At 37.3% G+C, this 18456-nt stretch overlaps 2 protein-coding genes across 3 annotated transcripts; one reads left to right on the top strand and one right to left on the bottom strand.

Moving 5' to 3' along the window:
• Window positions 1-67: 67 nt before the first annotated feature.
• On the bottom strand, window positions 68-6064 carry LOC120478827 (uncharacterized). Of its 2 annotated transcripts, XM_089121386.1 has the most exons (5): window positions 5936-6064; window positions 5760-5860; window positions 3992-4442; window positions 1423-1701; window positions 68-1094 (listed from the first exon to the last, which is right to left on the bottom strand). In XM_089121386.1, the coding sequence occupies exons 3-5, from the start codon at window positions 4401-4403 to the stop codon at window positions 655-657; spliced, it is 1131 nt and encodes a 376-aa protein (XP_088977512.1). In that variant the 5' UTR covers window positions 4404-4442; window positions 5760-5860; window positions 5936-6064; the 3' UTR covers window positions 68-654. The 2 variants fall into 2 exon arrangements, with proteins under 2 accessions (XP_088977512.1, XP_039526914.2); XM_039670980.2 differs by having other exon boundaries at window positions 68-1091; window positions 5760-5993.
• Window positions 6065-8974: 2910 nt separating this feature from the next.
• On the top strand, window positions 8975-15442 carry LOC120478826 (calcium-activated chloride channel regulator 4). The gene is made up of 14 exons (XM_039670978.2): window positions 8975-9187; window positions 9422-9559; window positions 9644-9785; window positions 9969-10074; window positions 10158-10326; window positions 11080-11310; window positions 11399-11623; window positions 11719-11899; window positions 11994-12100; window positions 12200-12415; window positions 12633-12897; window positions 13008-13172; window positions 14468-14692; window positions 14772-15442. The coding sequence occupies exons 1-14, from the start codon at window positions 9038-9040 to the stop codon at window positions 15155-15157; spliced, it is 2706 nt and encodes a 901-aa protein (XP_039526912.2). The 5' UTR covers window positions 8975-9037; the 3' UTR covers window positions 15158-15442.
• The last annotated feature ends 3014 nt before the right edge of the window (window positions 15443-18456 follow it).

Genomic DNA, 18456 nt, shown 5'->3' with positions numbered 1-18456 from the left:
TGATGTTTGGTGAGAAAAGTGAGAAAAGTGAGAACGTTCTGATTTCTGAAATCAGTGCCATTACAACTAATCCAAACCTGATTTATTTTGCAAGTGAAAAATATCATGACACATTTCAGTGAAATATTACTTTATAATAAGAGGCAAGCAGTTATTTGAAATTAACAGACTTATAAGTTCATACTAAACCACATATGAGTTGACATTAGACATAACATACACTCTTTTGTTAAAATCAGTCTTAAAGTGTGTCCCAAAAATGATTAGAAGAAATTCATACTTTTGCACATCTTACCAATGACCTTTTTTTTTCTTTCTTGGATAATGCAAGATGATTACAGACATAAAGCTACCTTGGTCCAAACTGCAATTTCAAAAGTTACTTACGATTCACATTGAGTGTTAGTTCGCAAACAAACCAAAGTAAATAAATAATAGCAACGAGTCTATTGTTCTATTTCTCCGAAGTGTTACTGATTAAAACATCAGAGCACTGAATATAATACTTTCCTATGAAACTGAAAAAGAAAATGCACATGTTGATTTTTCAGATGTTGCATCAGACAAGCAACATCCTGAAACATCTACAGGACAAGAGACTTGTGGTGGTATTGTTCCTACCGAATGCATAACGTCCCAATAAATGAACATCGCTCAATCGTGCTTACACAATCCATTCTGCACAACAGCATTCTTGGTTGAGGATGAAATCTCTAAAGAAGGTGGGCTAGAAGTGCTTTCTTTGCACCCCGATTGAGAAGGTGACCTTTTGTGGACTTCCACGAGAGAGACCTTCCAAGGAGAGGCTGTTGGTTCGATTTTGGGCATGAGGAACATGGGACATGGCTCAAGAGTCTGCGTTTGAGCTTCATGCACGTTCAGACTAGCTAAGGAGTCCGTCTCTGGGGATTCGAGCTTGGGTTGGTGGTTCCTGGTGAAATTGGAGAGCTGCTCCAGGACCTGGATCTGGCGGTCCATCATTCCCAGCATGCTGCAGTGGAAGGCTCTCTGCTCGGCCAGCTGTTCTCCGAGCCGGTGGTTCAGGATGGTGAGCTGCTGGAGGATGAGGCTGCTGGTCTCCTCAGAAGTTCCTGCTGAGATGAAACAAGAAAAACCGTGACTCATGAGGTCATTAAGGGTGTGTTCACACTTGGCATGTTCGGTTCGATTAAAACCAACCCAGGTGTGATTGCTCTGTTGGTGTGGTTCATTTGAATAAGTGTGAATGCTGCCACCCAAACACTGGTGCGCACCAAACAATTCACCTTTGGCTAAGCCCCGCCCCCCTTAGTTACTGTTGCTACATCCGTCAAACTTCATCTGCGCTCTGCATGGCTTATGCTGCGGACCAAACTGATCAAACTACACGTGTGAACACACCCTTAGTTTGTTGTACCAAACAGAATTGAACCAATACGTCACCTGGGAAATCGTCGTGGACGCAGTTGGCGGCGTCTCTTGTACTTTCTGTACTGTTGGGAGTGCACAGGGATGGTGGTTCGGTCTTCACTGCATAGAGGTATTCTCCTGACAAGCCCAGGGTCATAACTTCATCTGGTCCTACAGCCCAGCTCGGAGGCTCAGAACCAGCCATGACATCTGGATTCAGGCTCTCGTCAACATCAGCTTCAAGTTTAGACATGCTTTCAGGATCACAGTTCGGGATTATGCCTTCAGGGATTACGCCTTCAGGCCAAGGACCTGAAAGAGGAGATAAACAGGACCAATCCTCATCTCGTACAGTGATCAAAATTACAATGGACTCAATTATAAGGAGCAACTCTAGAGAGACTTAATAGAGATGACATTAAAGCGATACTCCGCCCAAAAAAAAAAAAAAAAAGGTTTGGAACAACATTACAGTGAGTAAGTAAATAATGGCAGAATTTAATTTTTGGTTGGAGTATCAAACCTGTATCAAAGTCTGTGTGCAAACGGGAAGTCTAAGTCAATATTTCCCCAAAAGTGCAGATTTTGGATGTCTCCCTTATCTGACCCGTATGTTTCAGGTCTTGGACTAGTGAGCGGAGTTGAATCAGGTGTGTTTAATTAGGAAGAGTAAGAAAATGTGTTTACATGGCACCATTTTCAACTAAATATTTTTGAAAAAAAACTAGTTTTTATGCGTTTTGGCCGTTTATTTACACGACAACAGCTTTTTGAGAGGCTGTAAACGAAAATTTTCAAAGTGCAAGTTTGAAAATGATACTTTTGTAAACTACAAAAACGTGAATTTGTGTTTGTGTCATTAATTTGTGTCATGCGCATTAGAGCCAGACCGATATATCGGCATGCCGATATTATCGGACGATATTAGGCATTTTACAAACTATCGGTATCGGCAGTTATAATGGCCGATAAATGAATATTTCAAAAATAAAACAAAAAACAGAGGAAACACGCTTGAACCATGTCATGAGTGTTGGAGTTGTATAGTTTGTCCACCAGAGGGCCACACTCCTTGAGTTGGTCACAAGACATACATTGCTTGAATAACAATTAAAAGAACATCCGTATCAGTTCTCTTAACTCAAATAAGCATGACAAAATTTGTGACTATCGTGTCCAGTTTTGCTGCTGTTAAATAAGCCGAGAGTGAAGCGGAATTAGCTAGTAATAGTTACGTTACGTTGTAACAGTGTAGTTGACTGACTGTCCTTTTAACTTTTGACAATGTGACTGAAGTATTTCTTTAATAGCGTGTGACAGTTATAGCAATGAGACGTATCATCTCTCCTTGGCCTGTTATATTGTAAATGTATGTTTTACAATTTGTTGCGCGTTTCTGAAATAATAATAAATAAAAATAATCGTCCGATATATCGGAATATCGGATTTTAAAACCAAGAAATATTTGTATCGGTATCGGACTTCAAAATCCTTTATCGGTGGGGCTCTAATGCGCATGAGTATTATGTGTTCAGTCTATAGGTGCATAGTGTTTCTTTACAAAGTGACACCGCCATCTACTGGCCTGGTGTGAATAATGTGTTTTTAGTTGTTTTTGTGGATCCATTTGACAACTTTGTTGACTATATGCAAAAAACACAAAGGAAAAAAATATATTTTAGTACACCGTTGACATGTAAACGTACCCTTGGTGTTTTTCCAGAAACAGGGTTGAGAAACAAATGCTGATCTAATTATTGCCCTGAAAACAAGGCAAAAAATGCCAAGAACCTGATTAAATTAAAGGAATAGTTCACCCAAAAATGAAAATTCTGGTATCATTTACTCTTGTTGTCCCCAAGCTGTATGACTTTCATTTCTCTGCAGACACAAAAGAAGATATTCTGAAGATTGTCGTCAACCAAAGAGTTTTCAATTTTCAGTTTGCAATGTTAATTGAAATTATACAGACACAAAGACATTACTCAAAATATCTTCTTTTATGTTCCACATAAGAAAGAAAGTCATGTGGATTTGTAATGAGGATGAATAAAATGAGGATGAATAAATGATAACAGAATTTTCTCTTTTTTGGGAGAACTCTCCCTTTAATATATCGTATAAGACCATAATTCTCAACTGGCAGGACATAAAGTGCAAATAATAAAATGTAACTAACCATATTACAAAATTACTATAATTAAGCCTATCAACTTAGAATTGGAAGCATAAAACAGTTCTCATATCTTTTTTATGGCATCAAATGATGCATGTTAAGGCTGTGATGTTGTGACATGTCACCATGCATAAAAACTATGAACAAACCTGTATAAAGTAAGAAAATATGACTGGGTCGTCACAATTTATAACATAAAAATATAATAGTTTACCCAAAAATGAATATTCTGTCATCATTTATACACCAAAACCCAGGTGACTTTCTTTCTTCTGTGAAACTCTTTTAGTGTAAGTGTGGTATTAGTGTACCACAAAACACAAAGATCTGGAATGACGCGAGGGTGATTAAAGGACAGAATTTTCATTTTTGGATGAACTATTCCTTTGCACAAATAAACTCCAAAAATATAATGAGCGGCAGTACTGTCTGTGTGGTCATCCAGGTCTGCGAGTGACCGTCCGAGAAGGTCATGACCATCTGTGAGGTTGTCCTCCCTGCTTCCCGTCTTTGGTCTGCGCACCAACATGTGATCCAGCATATGGAAGTAGCGGAAAGACTCGACGGCAGAGAGGCGTGCGGCTGGACTTCGGTAGCTGGCCAGTTTGATCTTACGGTACTTATGTTTAAGGCTCTTCCAGCGGTTCCGGATCTGGGTGACGGTGAAGTGGATGCCCCGCTTTGCCAGACTCAAGCGGAGGCGTCGGAAGAGGGATTCGTTGCGCTGACGCTTCTTGTCCAGCTCGTGGACCAGACCCATCTGCTCTATGAGGGCCAGCATGGCAAACGTGTCTGGTTCTGTCCACCACTTGTTGGGCTTCTTCTCATTCAGGTTCATGGTGTCCTTCCTGTTTGAGGACCCTAAACATGCAACCCACTACAGAAAGAGGGCAGATTTAAAAACTCATTCAGATGATCGAACTCTCATTAATAAATTTAAAATGCATTTAAAAAGCATCATCATGGAATCAAAATGGAAAATTTTTGTGTGATTTATGGAATATTGTAGTATGTTTTTAAAAATGATTTATTCCTTTGACTTCATTATTTTTTTTTATAAAAAAAAATGAGGGGGGGGGGGGGGGGTAAGAAACATTCACAAAGGGGAAGAAAACATTATCATAACTTCCATTTCATGCTGACTTTCATTTCATGTCAGTACTTTTACATAATGTGAGGTCTGAGACCACAATGGAATTCTAGGACTCAAAATATAATTTATATGTGAAAAATGACTTTTTAAGCTTCAGAATTTTCGAAATACAAAACAAGGAAACATTACGATGTAAAATAAATAAGAAATATCTTAGTATAAGTGGAAGTTCACACATAATGCACAGAACTGCTATTTTTTTTCAAACATTTATGTAAATGTTTCATTGATCATTGTGTTTTAGCGTGTTGTCTAGCGCCATCTCGCGTATGGTGTTCCAAAAAACGTAAATTAAAATTTATAAATATGAAAAACGTGTCTAGAAACCTTGCCTTTTTAATAATTTTAGGCTACTATTTTAATGTGAGAATGGCCCATCAGTAAGTCATTTTTGACACTAACCGTGTAAAGCCATTCGTAAAAAGGGGAGCGTACTAAATACTAAAATTGCCATGAAACAGAAATTACAATCGCATTTTTTGATTGTGATGTACAACTTAGTGAAACTACTTCTCAAAGGAGAGATAAAAATGTAGAAATCTTTTATGTTTTGATCTTAATTTTATCCATTGAAATGTATTCGATTGTCGTTTGAAAATTGCTACAATCTCATGTGAGTGACGGGATGCTGGAGGGGAGGGATTATTATTGTTCCGCCCTCATGCCGTGCACACCTCATAGATGAGTGAACATGAATAAAATAATAATAATAATAATAATAATAATAAAATAATGGCATGCAAAAATATGTCAATTATAATAAACTCGTGTGTTCCATAAACAAACAATAATTGTCAATTTTTATTTCATAAGAAATTATTGCATTTGTTTAAATATTTATTGTCTATTAAAAACGAATGTCAATCATAACATTTGTAAAGGGGGAAAAACAATTATTCATTTTGACTAACGTTAGTGGTCTCTGATATGTGGACCCCAATGCAAGTCATCATTGTACGTTAATTAGGTCAAGTCATTATTAAAATAATTGAAATTCAGTAAACCTCAACAGCATTATTAGCATTCCCAGTCTACACAAACCTGTTAAGTTGTAGGCCTCCTGCACATACTGTAATGCAGCAGAGATTCATCGAAAACGCCTCCGCATCGACCCAAACGCAGTAAATTGGCGAAATGACATTCTGCGTAAAAACATTTAGATGGTTGTTGATTATGAAATATGTTGAATGATATCCAGACACAGAACATCTGTTTACTTCATACTCTGCCTTTTCCCTCTTGGTTTCTCATAGAAATAGAGCGAGCTGGTAGAATGGCCATTAGCCTGAACCATGTAATCTGACAGAGGCCGGTTAGCGATCTGAATGATGCTTCTAATTTATCAGATACGATAGGTGTACAATTATTGTGACTCTTCATTGTGTATTTTCAATTTAACGTCATTTAAAAACAACAATTGTTGTTTTACTAATGTTAATTATTGCCCAGAACGTTACTTGTGTTGGTCATAAAGCTGGCGTTGTCACGGGATAAATGTTACTTTTCTCATCGCTGATTACGATGGACCAAGGACAGTCAATTGTGAATATTTGATAATGAGTTTGGTTAATACTCGTGTACAGATTATTATGGCCTATTTTTGTTTTGTCTGTCACAGAGGAATCTGTTTAATTTAATGATTATTAATTTAGGTGTACAACTGTCCACCGTGAGACAGAACAAACCCTGAGATTTGGATGTGGCTCACTGATCGATTCTGCTTTCTGGGCCATCAAGCGCCCCCTGTTGGAAGGCAAATACTTTGATAGAAAAATGTACCTTTTGCTTTGCTTTGCTGTGCTATTTCTGCTGCTCCCGCTTGTGTTTGGATAACATTACATCGTGACCTCCTTACTACCACCTTGTGTATCGGAGTAGATGAAGTGTTTCTCAACGGGAGTGTCCACCATGGGGGGGCGTTAAATACACATGTGTGGCTAAATACATAGCCACACATGTGTATTTAAGTCACAGAGAGAAATGTTTTAAGAGTTTCAGACTTTTTTTTTTTATCTCTCTCCCACAAACAAAAAATAACATCTTCTCAAATTTGCAGGTTCACAAATCATTCTACAAATCAATGTGACGATACAGGGACACTATTGCTAACAAACGAATATGACAGTGACATTCTGTAGATTATCTCTTCACTAGCATTTGGTAGGCTAATAATTGAAATGTGAGCTGATGCTATGTCCATCGTAAAACACAACAAACCCTGAGATTTGGTTGTGGTTCTCTGATCGATTCTGCTTTCTGGGCCATCAAGCGCATCAACTATGGCAAGCCGTTTTAGCTTTTATTCATTTCCAGGATATGAATTCTTGATATCAACAATTACATTCTTCCCTGTTGGAAAGTTTCTAGAAAACTTTGCAGTGAGATTTCAACGCATTCTCATACTTTGCTCCCGTTTTTTATTGAATAACATTAATTGTGAATAACCGTTTGCTGTGCACCAAGCATAGCCTACAGGACCTTTTTAGGAGTACTTCAGCCCACCTTAAAATATGTTGTTAGCTCCGTAATCTTAAAAAAAAAAAAAAAAAAAAAAATTGATAGCCTGAGTCCCAATCGGCGGCTCCTCCCTGTCTTTTAGTCAGTGTATCAGCATAGCAGTGTATTCAGTCTGCAGCGTCAGCAGATGACAAAGTGTGCACTTTTATTGATAGATTAGCCTATTATGGCATTTCATTGTCATAACGGCAATATGATGCTGGAACAATAACAGTTTCCCATCCACTGTAAAGTTTTCACTGAGTTCACAGTCACACTCCTCATCACACTACAGTTGTAAAGTAACGTGAAGACACTTTAGGTTTAGAAAAATGTTATTTTCATTTAAAATGTTTAAATTATGTTATTGTGAATGTGGCATTAGATTATCATGCACAGAAATGATTAAAGACAGTTAGTGATGGACGGATCGATACAAAGTATCGGTAAATCGATATTGACGTCGAGAATCGAAAGAATCTATAGGCTACTCAAATAAAAATATTGATAGGCTACTACAGGTTTTTTTTACCAGTGATTTTGTTTATTTGACAAGAAATCTAATGCTTACAATATGCATTAAATTAGATAAATAACCATTAAATAAACAATGCATTAAATTATTAGAATAACCTAACCTATATTCAATAATTGTGTTGTAGAACCACTTCAATGAACACACGCAAATGCTGTCAGAACCAATCAATCGTGTCAGAACCAATCAACCAATCAACGTCAGAACCAATCAATCGCAGAGAGCGTTCACACACACTGCCAACAATGCATTCTAACCACTGATCTATAGATTGTCATTAGATCAGTGCTTCAAACAATGCTTAAAAAAAGACAGAAACATATATGAAGAGTTCAGATGCAAAAGCCTCTAAATGCCATTTGAAATTTTCTTCTTTAATGATGATTTTTGTCAAGCTTGTATATTTAAGTTCAGTGATTTCACTTAAACGGCAATGATAATTACCTATTAATTGTTATTTAAGTGAAATTACTGAACTTGAATATACAAGTTTGATAAAAATCATCATTAAAGAAGAAAATTTCAAATGGCATTTAGAGGCTTTTGCATCTGAACTCTTCATATATTTAGTTAAAAAAATGTTACATTTTATTGGTGCAACAGCCTGGCACTGGCAGTCCTTCATTGAAATGAACATTACAGTGATCATAGTTCATTTAGGCCTATAATATTTTGTAGATTGCCATGGTTACCACAACAAGGAAACGTTTTAACCATGTGTAAAGAAAAATATAATTTAATAAATTCCAATTAAGGCATATTGAATGTTAAAATGCCTTTCAAATATAATGTTTAATGGGTATCATCACCCATTTTAATCTTATTAATTCAATAATTTAAGAAATGTTCAAATTTAAAAGTTCAGTTTAGAAGTATCGTTATTGAAATCGGTATTGACGATACTGGCCTTGAAAGTATCAGTATCGTATCGAAAACAAAATAAGTGGTATCGCCCATCACTAAAAGACAGTAACATGGTAAATCTGAACAGCATTTGTGAATCTAAGCGGATTTAACAAAATATTTGTTATTGAACCTTTTGTTGTCCTGTTGAATAACAGTCATGTAAAGTTAAATAGCTGTTGATATCTGATAGTTGATAACATGCTGCCCTATGGCACTGTAATAATGTGTTTTTTTTTATTGATATGACCCAGTTGGTATTACTCAGTCCATTCCAGTAAATGACATTCCATCTGTGATCAGGTCCTTCAAGTTAATCTTTGATTTGACCTTGTTCAAAAACAGGTTCGGGAGTTTCTGTTCATCTATAGGCTACTCTACAGCTATGGACTCAAGAACGGTGTTTGTGTTATTATGGACGTTGCTGTCGTCCACCTCCACTGGAATCCAACTAGATGGAAATGGTTATGTTGACATTATCATTGCGATCAGTTCAAAAGTGCCACAGGATAACACGCTCATTGATAAAATCAAGGTGAATGTGCTTATTTTTGTCTATTTAACAAACTTTCTGTGCATTCATTGCTTTGGTGGATTTTGTGAGAGATATTATAGAAGATTTTGTGTTCTAATTTCTTTAATCTTAGAAATATATTTAATCACAATTTGGTGACAGCATTTGTAAATGCATAAATTAAATATTAATTACTTTTGTATAAATACACTGAGCAGAGTTTTTTTTTCTAATTTTACCTTTTCCTTCTGACAGGACATGGTCACTGAAGGGTCGTTTCATCTTCATCGAGCACTGGATAAAAAAGTCTATTTTAAAGAAGCTACGATACTGGTCCCATCTCACTGGAATAGTAAGGAATTTACCAGAGCAAGAACAGAGTCCTTTGAAAAGGTAAAGAGGATTATGCCATTATATCTTATAAAATATTAATTTCCATTAATTTCATTCACATGTGAATTTCTATGACAAACACAGGCCAAAATAATAATCGATTACGCTGCTTCAGTGGAGCCATATACTCATCAGTATGGTGAATGTGGAGAAGAGGGAAAGTACATTCATTTCACTCCAAGCTTCCTCCTAAATGACAGTGTCGTTCAGACTTACGGATCAAGAGGTGAACATTATTTATCCTCCTTCTATTTATAATTAAATAAGACATCTAAAAGTCATATTTGTTACGTTTGGTCTATGTTTGAGTTGGACTTTGAGTTGGTTTTGTGTAGTTTTCTGTTGTAATTATAATAATATGTGTTATAATATAGTCTGTTCTACCAGCAGTTTATTTGTTTGTTTGCAGGAAGGGTCTTTGTGCATGAATGGGCTCATCTGAGATGGGGTGTTTTTGATGAATACAGTGAAACACAGCCATTCTACCACTCTAAAGGCCGTATTGAAGCTACAAGGTCATAAACTGTTAATTAAAAGAAGGAATTTTTAAAAATGTCCTTGGAAATTACAATAACTATTGATTCTTGCTTATTTTTAGGTGTACCAAAAGCATTGAAGGACTGTATTATGTAATTACTCCTGATGGATCTCTTCAACCATGTCGCATTGATCCACAAACTTCCTTGCCTGCCGACGGGTGCAAGTTTTTTCCAAACGCACATCAAAACACAGACAGCTCCATAATGTACCAACCAAGCATTGATTCTGTAAGTACAGATTTTCCACACATTCCAGTAAATTATTTTAGTAACTAATTAAACTTACAGTACATGAGTTCTGTCCTGGGGCCTTTTACTTCTGTTTGCCAAGTCATTAGGATGTTACAAAACACAATTATTATCTACATTTCAATTGGCAACAGCTGCTTGACAAGTTACTTTTGAAAAAAATAAAGTTTGAATTACATGAGGCTAATATTAATTTTTAGTTAATCAGACATTACAATGAGATATAAAGTTGAAATTCAGTGGCCTGATGAAACAAAAAATTATTACAGAGCCCCTAAAGGGACCTTTGCAAAAATAAAAATATACAGACTTTCTTAGCTGTATGGGCTGAAATGAGCTGATGGCGCAATACCTATTTGTCAAGTTCAAGGGTCTATAACAAACGGCTGAAACTGTAAAAAGTGCTCAAAACGTGTCTTTCGTTGGGGTAGTGTGTCATATTTTAAGGCCTTTTGTCCACAAATTTACCTTATATCCACAAATCACTTATGTAACGAATTTAACTCGGAAATTCTAACGTGTGAGCAAGCAAAAAAAAAAAAAAATCCTTGTGCATGTGAAAGATTCGTGACCACACAAAAGTCTGTGTATTTTCATTTTTGCAAAGGCCCTTAAGGGCTCGTTGAAAATCAAGTTTTTGTTTTTGTTATTTTTAGTCTCTGGCTAAAACGAGACATTTTATACTGACATGCTAATTGTTTGATGGCTTTTTTTTTATTATTTTGTTTTTAGGTGATCACTTTTTGCCAAGAAAACGATCACAATGATGAAGCCCCTAACCTGCAAAATCAAAAATGTGACAAACCGACATGGACTATTATATTTAAGGATTCTGTGGATAAAGCCGCACTTCGTTCTCTGAAACCAATGCCGTCCTCTCCACCAGCGCCATCTTTCAAAATTGTGCAGCGAATGCAACGGGTTATTTGTCTCGTCCTTGATGTCTCAGGAAGCATGAACACAGTATGGAAACATTAACTTCATTTGAAATGCTTAATTTTATCCTTGACACACTGAATACTATACCAATGAAATGAGTTCCATTTTCTAGGAATCCAGAATCCTTCGACTACAGCAGGCTGCCACATTTTTACTGCGTGACATCATTGAGGATCAAGCCAGTGTTGGAATTGTGTCCTTTAGTTCTGATGCTTCAACTCTGAGCCCCTTGACTACTATTGACAATGACTCCACACGAGAGAAACTCATCAAACTGTTGCCAAAAACAGCAGGTGGAGGCACGTACGTGTGTAAAGGCCTCACGCTAGGCTTAGAGGTGCCATATTATTAATTGTTAATTTTATGTTTGCAATATGTGAAGTGTATATATAGTTTATTCTAGGCAAATGCTCTCTATTTTCTAACCATCAGGTACTTGCAAAAGACAATTTGGATGTATTAGGAGATGAAATCATATTTCTGACGGACGGTGAGGCGTCAGACAACATTAATGATTGTAGTAAGACGGCAATAAACAGTGGCGCCATTATACACACAATAGCTTTGAGTAAAAACGCAGATATTGCACTGTGGGAAATGGCAAATCAAACTGGTAAGTAAAAAATTATGTAATCTATATCTGAGTAAATCAAAGTAAATGAGTGCCAGTTTTGTATGTAATGAAAAATGTTCCATGGTGAAAATAGAGGGGAAATTTATCTATGTCGGTGATGACGTCACCTCCAACCAGTTAATGGATGCGTTTGCTTCCCTTACATTATCAACTGGAGATTACACAAAAGAACCAGTTCAGGTGATCGCTCAATGCACATGATAAAATTATTACTTTGAGACTGTCATCAGCATTTAGGATTTTAATGATGTTGTTTTTTTAATCATCATTTTTTTTTAGCTAGAGAGTGTTGGAAAAACAACATCAGACTGGTTCAATGGGTCAGTAACAGTGGATCAAACTGTTGGTAACAAAACCAGCTTTGTAATAATCTATGAAAAAAGTGTTCCTATCATTTCCATTCAGTCACCAAGTGGCTCAATCTACAGTGAGACAGAAATGAGTCATGAAGAATCTCTAAAAACAGTCTCCTTAAAACTTCCAGGAACTGCAGAGGTATGACAACTTTTATGATCCAGTTATTTAGGTTTATAGTTCAGACCATAAACATAAAGGCTAAACATGGACTATTATAATGCAATAAAAGACATCTGGGCCAAGAGATAAACATGATCAAAATATGTTCAACAGCAACTTCAGGCTAAGATTATTGAACTAATACACTCACAGAAAACCCTTAATTTTCTTCTTTTACTATTCATGTGTTTGGTAGATTGGGGACTGGAAGTACAGCATCCAAAGTCCAACACTTCAGTCTCTGACTATAACAGTAACAAGTCAAGCGGCGCGTGCTGATGTTCCCCCTATTATGGTCAAAACCCACATGAACCAGCAGTTAAGTGACGGCACTAAACCCATGATAGTGTTTGCTGAGGTCAGTCAGAATTACAAGCCTATAATAAAGGCTGAAGTGTGGGCTACGCTGGAGTCTGAAACTGGGTCTACACAAACATTACAACTCCTGGACAATGGAGCAGGTACATTACCCATCATTTTTGTTTCAAGTGTGCACTCAACTTAAAATATAAATAAATAAAGTAAATTATAAATAATCCACATTATACAACTAATTATCCATCTTTTACAGGAGCAGATGCTTTCAAAGATGATGGCGTCTATTCCAGATATTTCACACAGATGACAGATGGGAGAAGCAGCTTGAAAGTGAGAGTGAAGAATCAAGATGGACAAGCCAGATTTAGTCTGCTAAAAAGGGGTGGTGCCCCATACGTACCTGGATACGTGGTAAACGGTAAACACTTGGTCGTTTTGAAAATACATTCAAACTTAAAAAAGAAAATGTATGCCTACATTCAGACCAACAGCACAATCGTGAGTGTGATATTATTGGTTTACAGCAGTTCTTTTATAGCAGAATTGTGTAAGTCACTTGTTTCGATTTTGAAAAAATCGTTTTTTGAACGAGTGAATTCTAATCGACCAAAAGTGCCCTGCGAAGTGGATTTCACAGGTTAATCTACCATCTTAAGTGAGACTCTGTTCCGAAGGGATGCTCCACGATCAGTTCGAAGGGCACAACAAATGGCACATAGGGATTATAAAGGCTACATCAATACAATACTTTACAGGAAGTGGAAAGCAAAATGTCCCCACCAGTTATTGCGCATCTCTCCAACACTTTAAAGTTTGTATATATATAAAAAAAAGGCATGGTTTCACAGACGGTGTTTAGATAAAGCCTGGATTAGGCTTTAGTTTAATAAGGGCTTTTAAATAGCTTTTATAAATGTGCCTTAGAAAAAAAAGTGCATCTTGAGACAAAGAAATGGCACTTACGTATTTCAACATATGCCAATATCAGTGGAAGTGGCTTTCAGTTAAAACAACTTAAATATGCATTTTAGTCTGGGACTAGCTTAAGCTTTGTCTGTGAAACTGGGGAGGAAAGAAGTTGAGTAATAATTAATAATCCAGTGTGTGTTTTGTACACAGCTGTTCCTGAGTATTAAGTGTGCAAGACACAAAAATCACAATGCAACTTCCATGATTACTATCAAATAAAATAAAACATATCTATTATTTTCATATTAAACATCACAGCAGATATTTTTCGCATTAAAAATATGAACATTTATATTCATTAAATTCAATAAATACATATATGGATGTATTATGTACACATAATATATTAGTATATTACACAGACGTATGGTAATTTATATTACCATATACTTAGACATATTACGTGGCCATCATACCTTACATTAATCAAGTGAAGTGGTCTTCAACAGGTATCCTGTGCTCAGTGAAAAGAGAGAGGTGAACACTGCATGGGGACCCTGATTATTAGAATGTAGCTTGACTCAAAGTTTAGTTCCTGAGTGAATGATTGTTTGTAACAAATCATTTAAGATGATGATTCAATTACTCGTTTGTAAAAATACTTGTATCTATGTAACCTGCAGAAAGAGTCAATGAATTCTTGCACAAACCGGAAGTTAAGAATATAAATGTCAACATATTTAGCTACTGCTTGAAGAAAAACTTAGGACAGAAAGCAGATTCAGGTCCTTCCTCTAATTTCAGGTGTGGTGGAGCTGAACCCTCCAAAGCCTCCAGTTTCTGAGGAACCACTTGAGGTCGGAAGCTTTACCAGAACAGCCACTGGAGAGAGTTTTACAGTGGATTTATCAGGCTCACCCCCACCAAACTTCCCACCTAACAAAATCACAGATCTGAGTGCTGAGATCCAGGAGGACTCTGTGCTTCTCAGCTGGACGGCTCCTGGTGAGGACCTCGACCAAGGGACAGGTAAAGCACACAATTACTATACCAGAATTTAAAATACTTTTCATTTTATTGTCTTCATGACATATTTCTTTCCTCTAAGCGAAATCCTATGAGATCAGGTGGAGCTATGACCTTCAAATGCTTCGAGAAAGCTTCAGCAATGGTCATGTATTCAACACAACTGCCGTTTCACCGCACGAGGCTGGATCAGTTGAACAGCACTCATTCAATTTCAGTTTCACAATCCAAAATGGCACCACACTCTTTTTTGCTGTTCAGTCTGCGGACAAAGAAGAAGCGAAATCTGAAACCTCCAATATTGCTCAATCTTCAAAAATCCTCCTTGATCCAAAACCGCAAGGAATATCAAACCCAGGCATGAATTTGACAGTTCTTGTCATTTCTTTGTGTGTGGTCACTATGGTCATATGCTTTGTTGCTGCTTTAACCACATGGGCAGTGAGGCGCAGAAAACACCATGGTTAAAGCATTATCTGGAATTAACAATTTGATGCAAACAATCAAAATCAATCCTTATGTGTAAATTGAACATAACCATGTGCATCCAACATGAATAGTTCTTAAAACAATCATCTCTATCAAACAGACTTTCTAATTATCTGAATATTTTTCCATACATGTATTGCTATCTCATTTTGAATTCTCATTTATAGTTTTCGCACATATAGCTTCATCTTCCTCTGAAATGTGAGCACCTTTAAATACAAATGAACAAAAGCATTTATTTACAATAAAAGGCATTAAACATGATTATTTAAAGCACAATTTTAGTTAATTCATTCTTTGAATTTTAAATGGCAAACTATTATGCAAATTCTAAATGTTAACTTGTTTTTTGGTCTCCACTAGACTAGGTTGTCATACTTGAATGCTCAAAAAACACTATTTATTTATTTTTTTTTACATTATTTGACATTGTAGTAGCACCTATTTCCCCAGTCTGTCAGTACCGTTCAGAGGTGCGTTTCCCGAAAGTATCGTTAGCCAACTATGGTCGCAAGTTCCGTCGTTACCAATAGAGTTCAATGGAAATTGCGACCAACTTGCGACCATAGTTGGCTAACGATGCTTTCGTTGCGAAACGCACCCCAGTTTAGTTGAGTTCCTGTCTCTATGAAGCCCCTCCTTCTGAAAAGAGACCCTGTATGTGATCCAAGATGGCGGCTCCCAGCTGCTAGACTGCAACACTGTAAACAGCTACAAGATCAAGTTTCAGATATAATTTTCTCTCTGTCTCTTCGACCATTTATATAACCTGGATCACCGACACGCACTACAACAGACATACTGCACAATGTACAGAGACAATCCAGACAACAACAAAAAAAGTAAAGGTAACCCCACTCCAAACTCCAAGAGACCCCTTTCCAATTCAAACTCTAGCCCAGGACACATCACATAAACCGCCATGCAATACTGAGAGGAAAAATAATCTCAAATTCTGTTTACAAAAAAAGAAAAGAACAAGAATCAGAACTTTAAAATCAAACAACTTGAAGACATCAATATAAATACATCATTCGTTGTGGTCGTGTCTATGTACAGGTCCTCCATCTGATGTGAATATGGCTTGGATCCGGCTGACTACAGTAAACCTCGGGATAAACAGAGAAACTAATATTAGTGTAGATGCCATTCTTCTTATGATGTAACGAGTACAGGGTGTTGTGAGAAGTGTTGCTGGTTCCGGCTGAGTTACTTTATGCAGCCTAAATGTGAATGTAAATGTCGGATCCCCAGTGGGCTGTGAATCCCTTTCCGGGGTGGTGGGGATCGGGTGTGGTGAGGGGCTAGGTTTTCTTGCCTTGGGCTGGTTCTACTTTAGATGCATAACGTTTTGAATGCATCACATTTTAGCTGAGATATGCACCTAATACACATACACATCAAAAGAGAAAAAGGAAACAAGAGGAAAAGAAGAAAAAAATGGGATATGTGGGTTATGTCAGGGGTGGCCTGGGGTGGGTAGTGTCCCAGGTAGGGATGGTATACAACTTTATAATAATTAAATATTAATATTTTAGTATACAAGTCCATAATAGCAGGGGTGTGACTTGGGCTAATAATCCCCAATGTTTTGTTTTTGTTTGTTTTACTATGGTATTTTGTCATTTTTTTCAACACAACTGCCCTTTCACCGCACGAGGCTGGATCAATTGAACAGCACTCATTCAATTTCAGTTTCACAATCCAAAATGGCACCACACTCTTTTTTGCTGTTCAGTCTGAGGACAAAGAAGAAGCGAAATCTGAAACCTCCAACATTGCTCAATCTTCAAAAATCCTCCTTGATCCAAAACCCCAAGGAATATCCAACCCAGGCATGAATTTGAAAGTTCTTGTCATTTCTTTGTGTGTGGTCACTATGGTCATATGCTTTGTTGTGGAAGTTTCAAATTTCAATATTATATTTAGAATACAACATAGATGACATATCAAATGTTGAAAGTGAGACATTTTGAATTGCCATGCCAAATATTGGCTCCTTTTGGATTTCATGAGAGCTACAAATTCCAAAAAAGTTGGGACAGGTAGCAATAAGAGGCCAGAAAAGTTAAATGTACATATAAGGAACTGCTGGAGGACCAATTTGCAACTTATTAGGTCAATTGGCAACATGATTGGGTATAAAAAGAGCCTCTCAGAGTGGCAGTGTCTCTCAGAAGTCAAGATGGGCAGAGGATCACCAATGCTGAGGCAAAAAATAGTGGAGCAATATCAGAAAGGAGTTTCTCAGAGAAAAATTGCAAAGAGTTTGAAGTTATCATCATCAACAGTGCATAATAGCATCCAAAGATTCAGAGAATCTGGAACAATCTCTGTGCATAAGGGTCAAGGCCGGAAAACCCATACTGAATGCCCGTGATCTTCGGGCCCTTAGACGGCACTGCATCACACACAGGAATGCTACTGTAATGGAAATCGCAACATGGGCTCAAGAATACTTCCAGAAAACATTGTCAGTGAACACAATCCACCGTGCCATTCACCGTTGCCGGCTAAAGCTCTATAGGTCAAAAAAGAAGCCATATCTAAACGGGAACCAGAAGCGCAGGCGTTTTCTCTGGGCCAAGGCTCATTTAAAGTGGACTCTAGCAAAGTGGAAAACTGTTCTGTGGTCAGACGAATCAAAATGTGAAGTTCTTTTTGGAAAACTGGGACGCCATGTCATCCGGACTAAAGTGGACAAGGACAACCCAAGTTGTTATCAGCGCTCAGTTCAGAAGCCTGCATCTCTGATGGTATGGGGTTGTATGAGTGCGTGTGGCATGGGCAGCTTACACATCTGGAAAGGCACCATCAATGCTGAAAGGTATATCCAAGTTCTAGAACAACATATGCTCCCATCCAGACATCGTCTCTTTCAGGGAAGACCTTGTATTTTCCAACAAGACAATGCCAAACCACATACTGCATCAATTACAACATCATGGCTGCGTAGAAGAAGGATCCGGGTACTGAAATGGCCAGCCTGCAGTCCAGATCTTTCACCCATAGAAAACATTTGGCGCATCATAAAGAGGAAGATGCAACAAAGAAGACCTAAGACAGTTGAGCAGCTAGAAGCCTTTATTAGACAAGAATGGGACAACATTCCTATTCCTAAACTTGAGCAACTTGTCTCCTCAGTCCCCAGACGTTTGCAGACTGTTATTAAAAGAAGAGGGGATGCCACACAGTGGTAAAAATGGCCTTGTCCCAACTTTTTTGAGATGTGTTGATGCCATGAAATTTAAAATCAACTTATTTTTCCCTTAAAATTA

This window comes from Pimephales promelas, chromosome 16, assembly GCF_988280905.1.
Source record: "Pimephales promelas chromosome 16, fPimPro1.hap1.1, whole genome shotgun sequence".
NCBI lineage: Eukaryota > Metazoa > Chordata > Actinopteri > Cypriniformes > Leuciscidae > Pimephales > Pimephales promelas.
The sequence above is the reverse complement of the archived record's forward strand: the minus strand, read 5'-3'. Positions and strand labels throughout refer to the sequence as shown.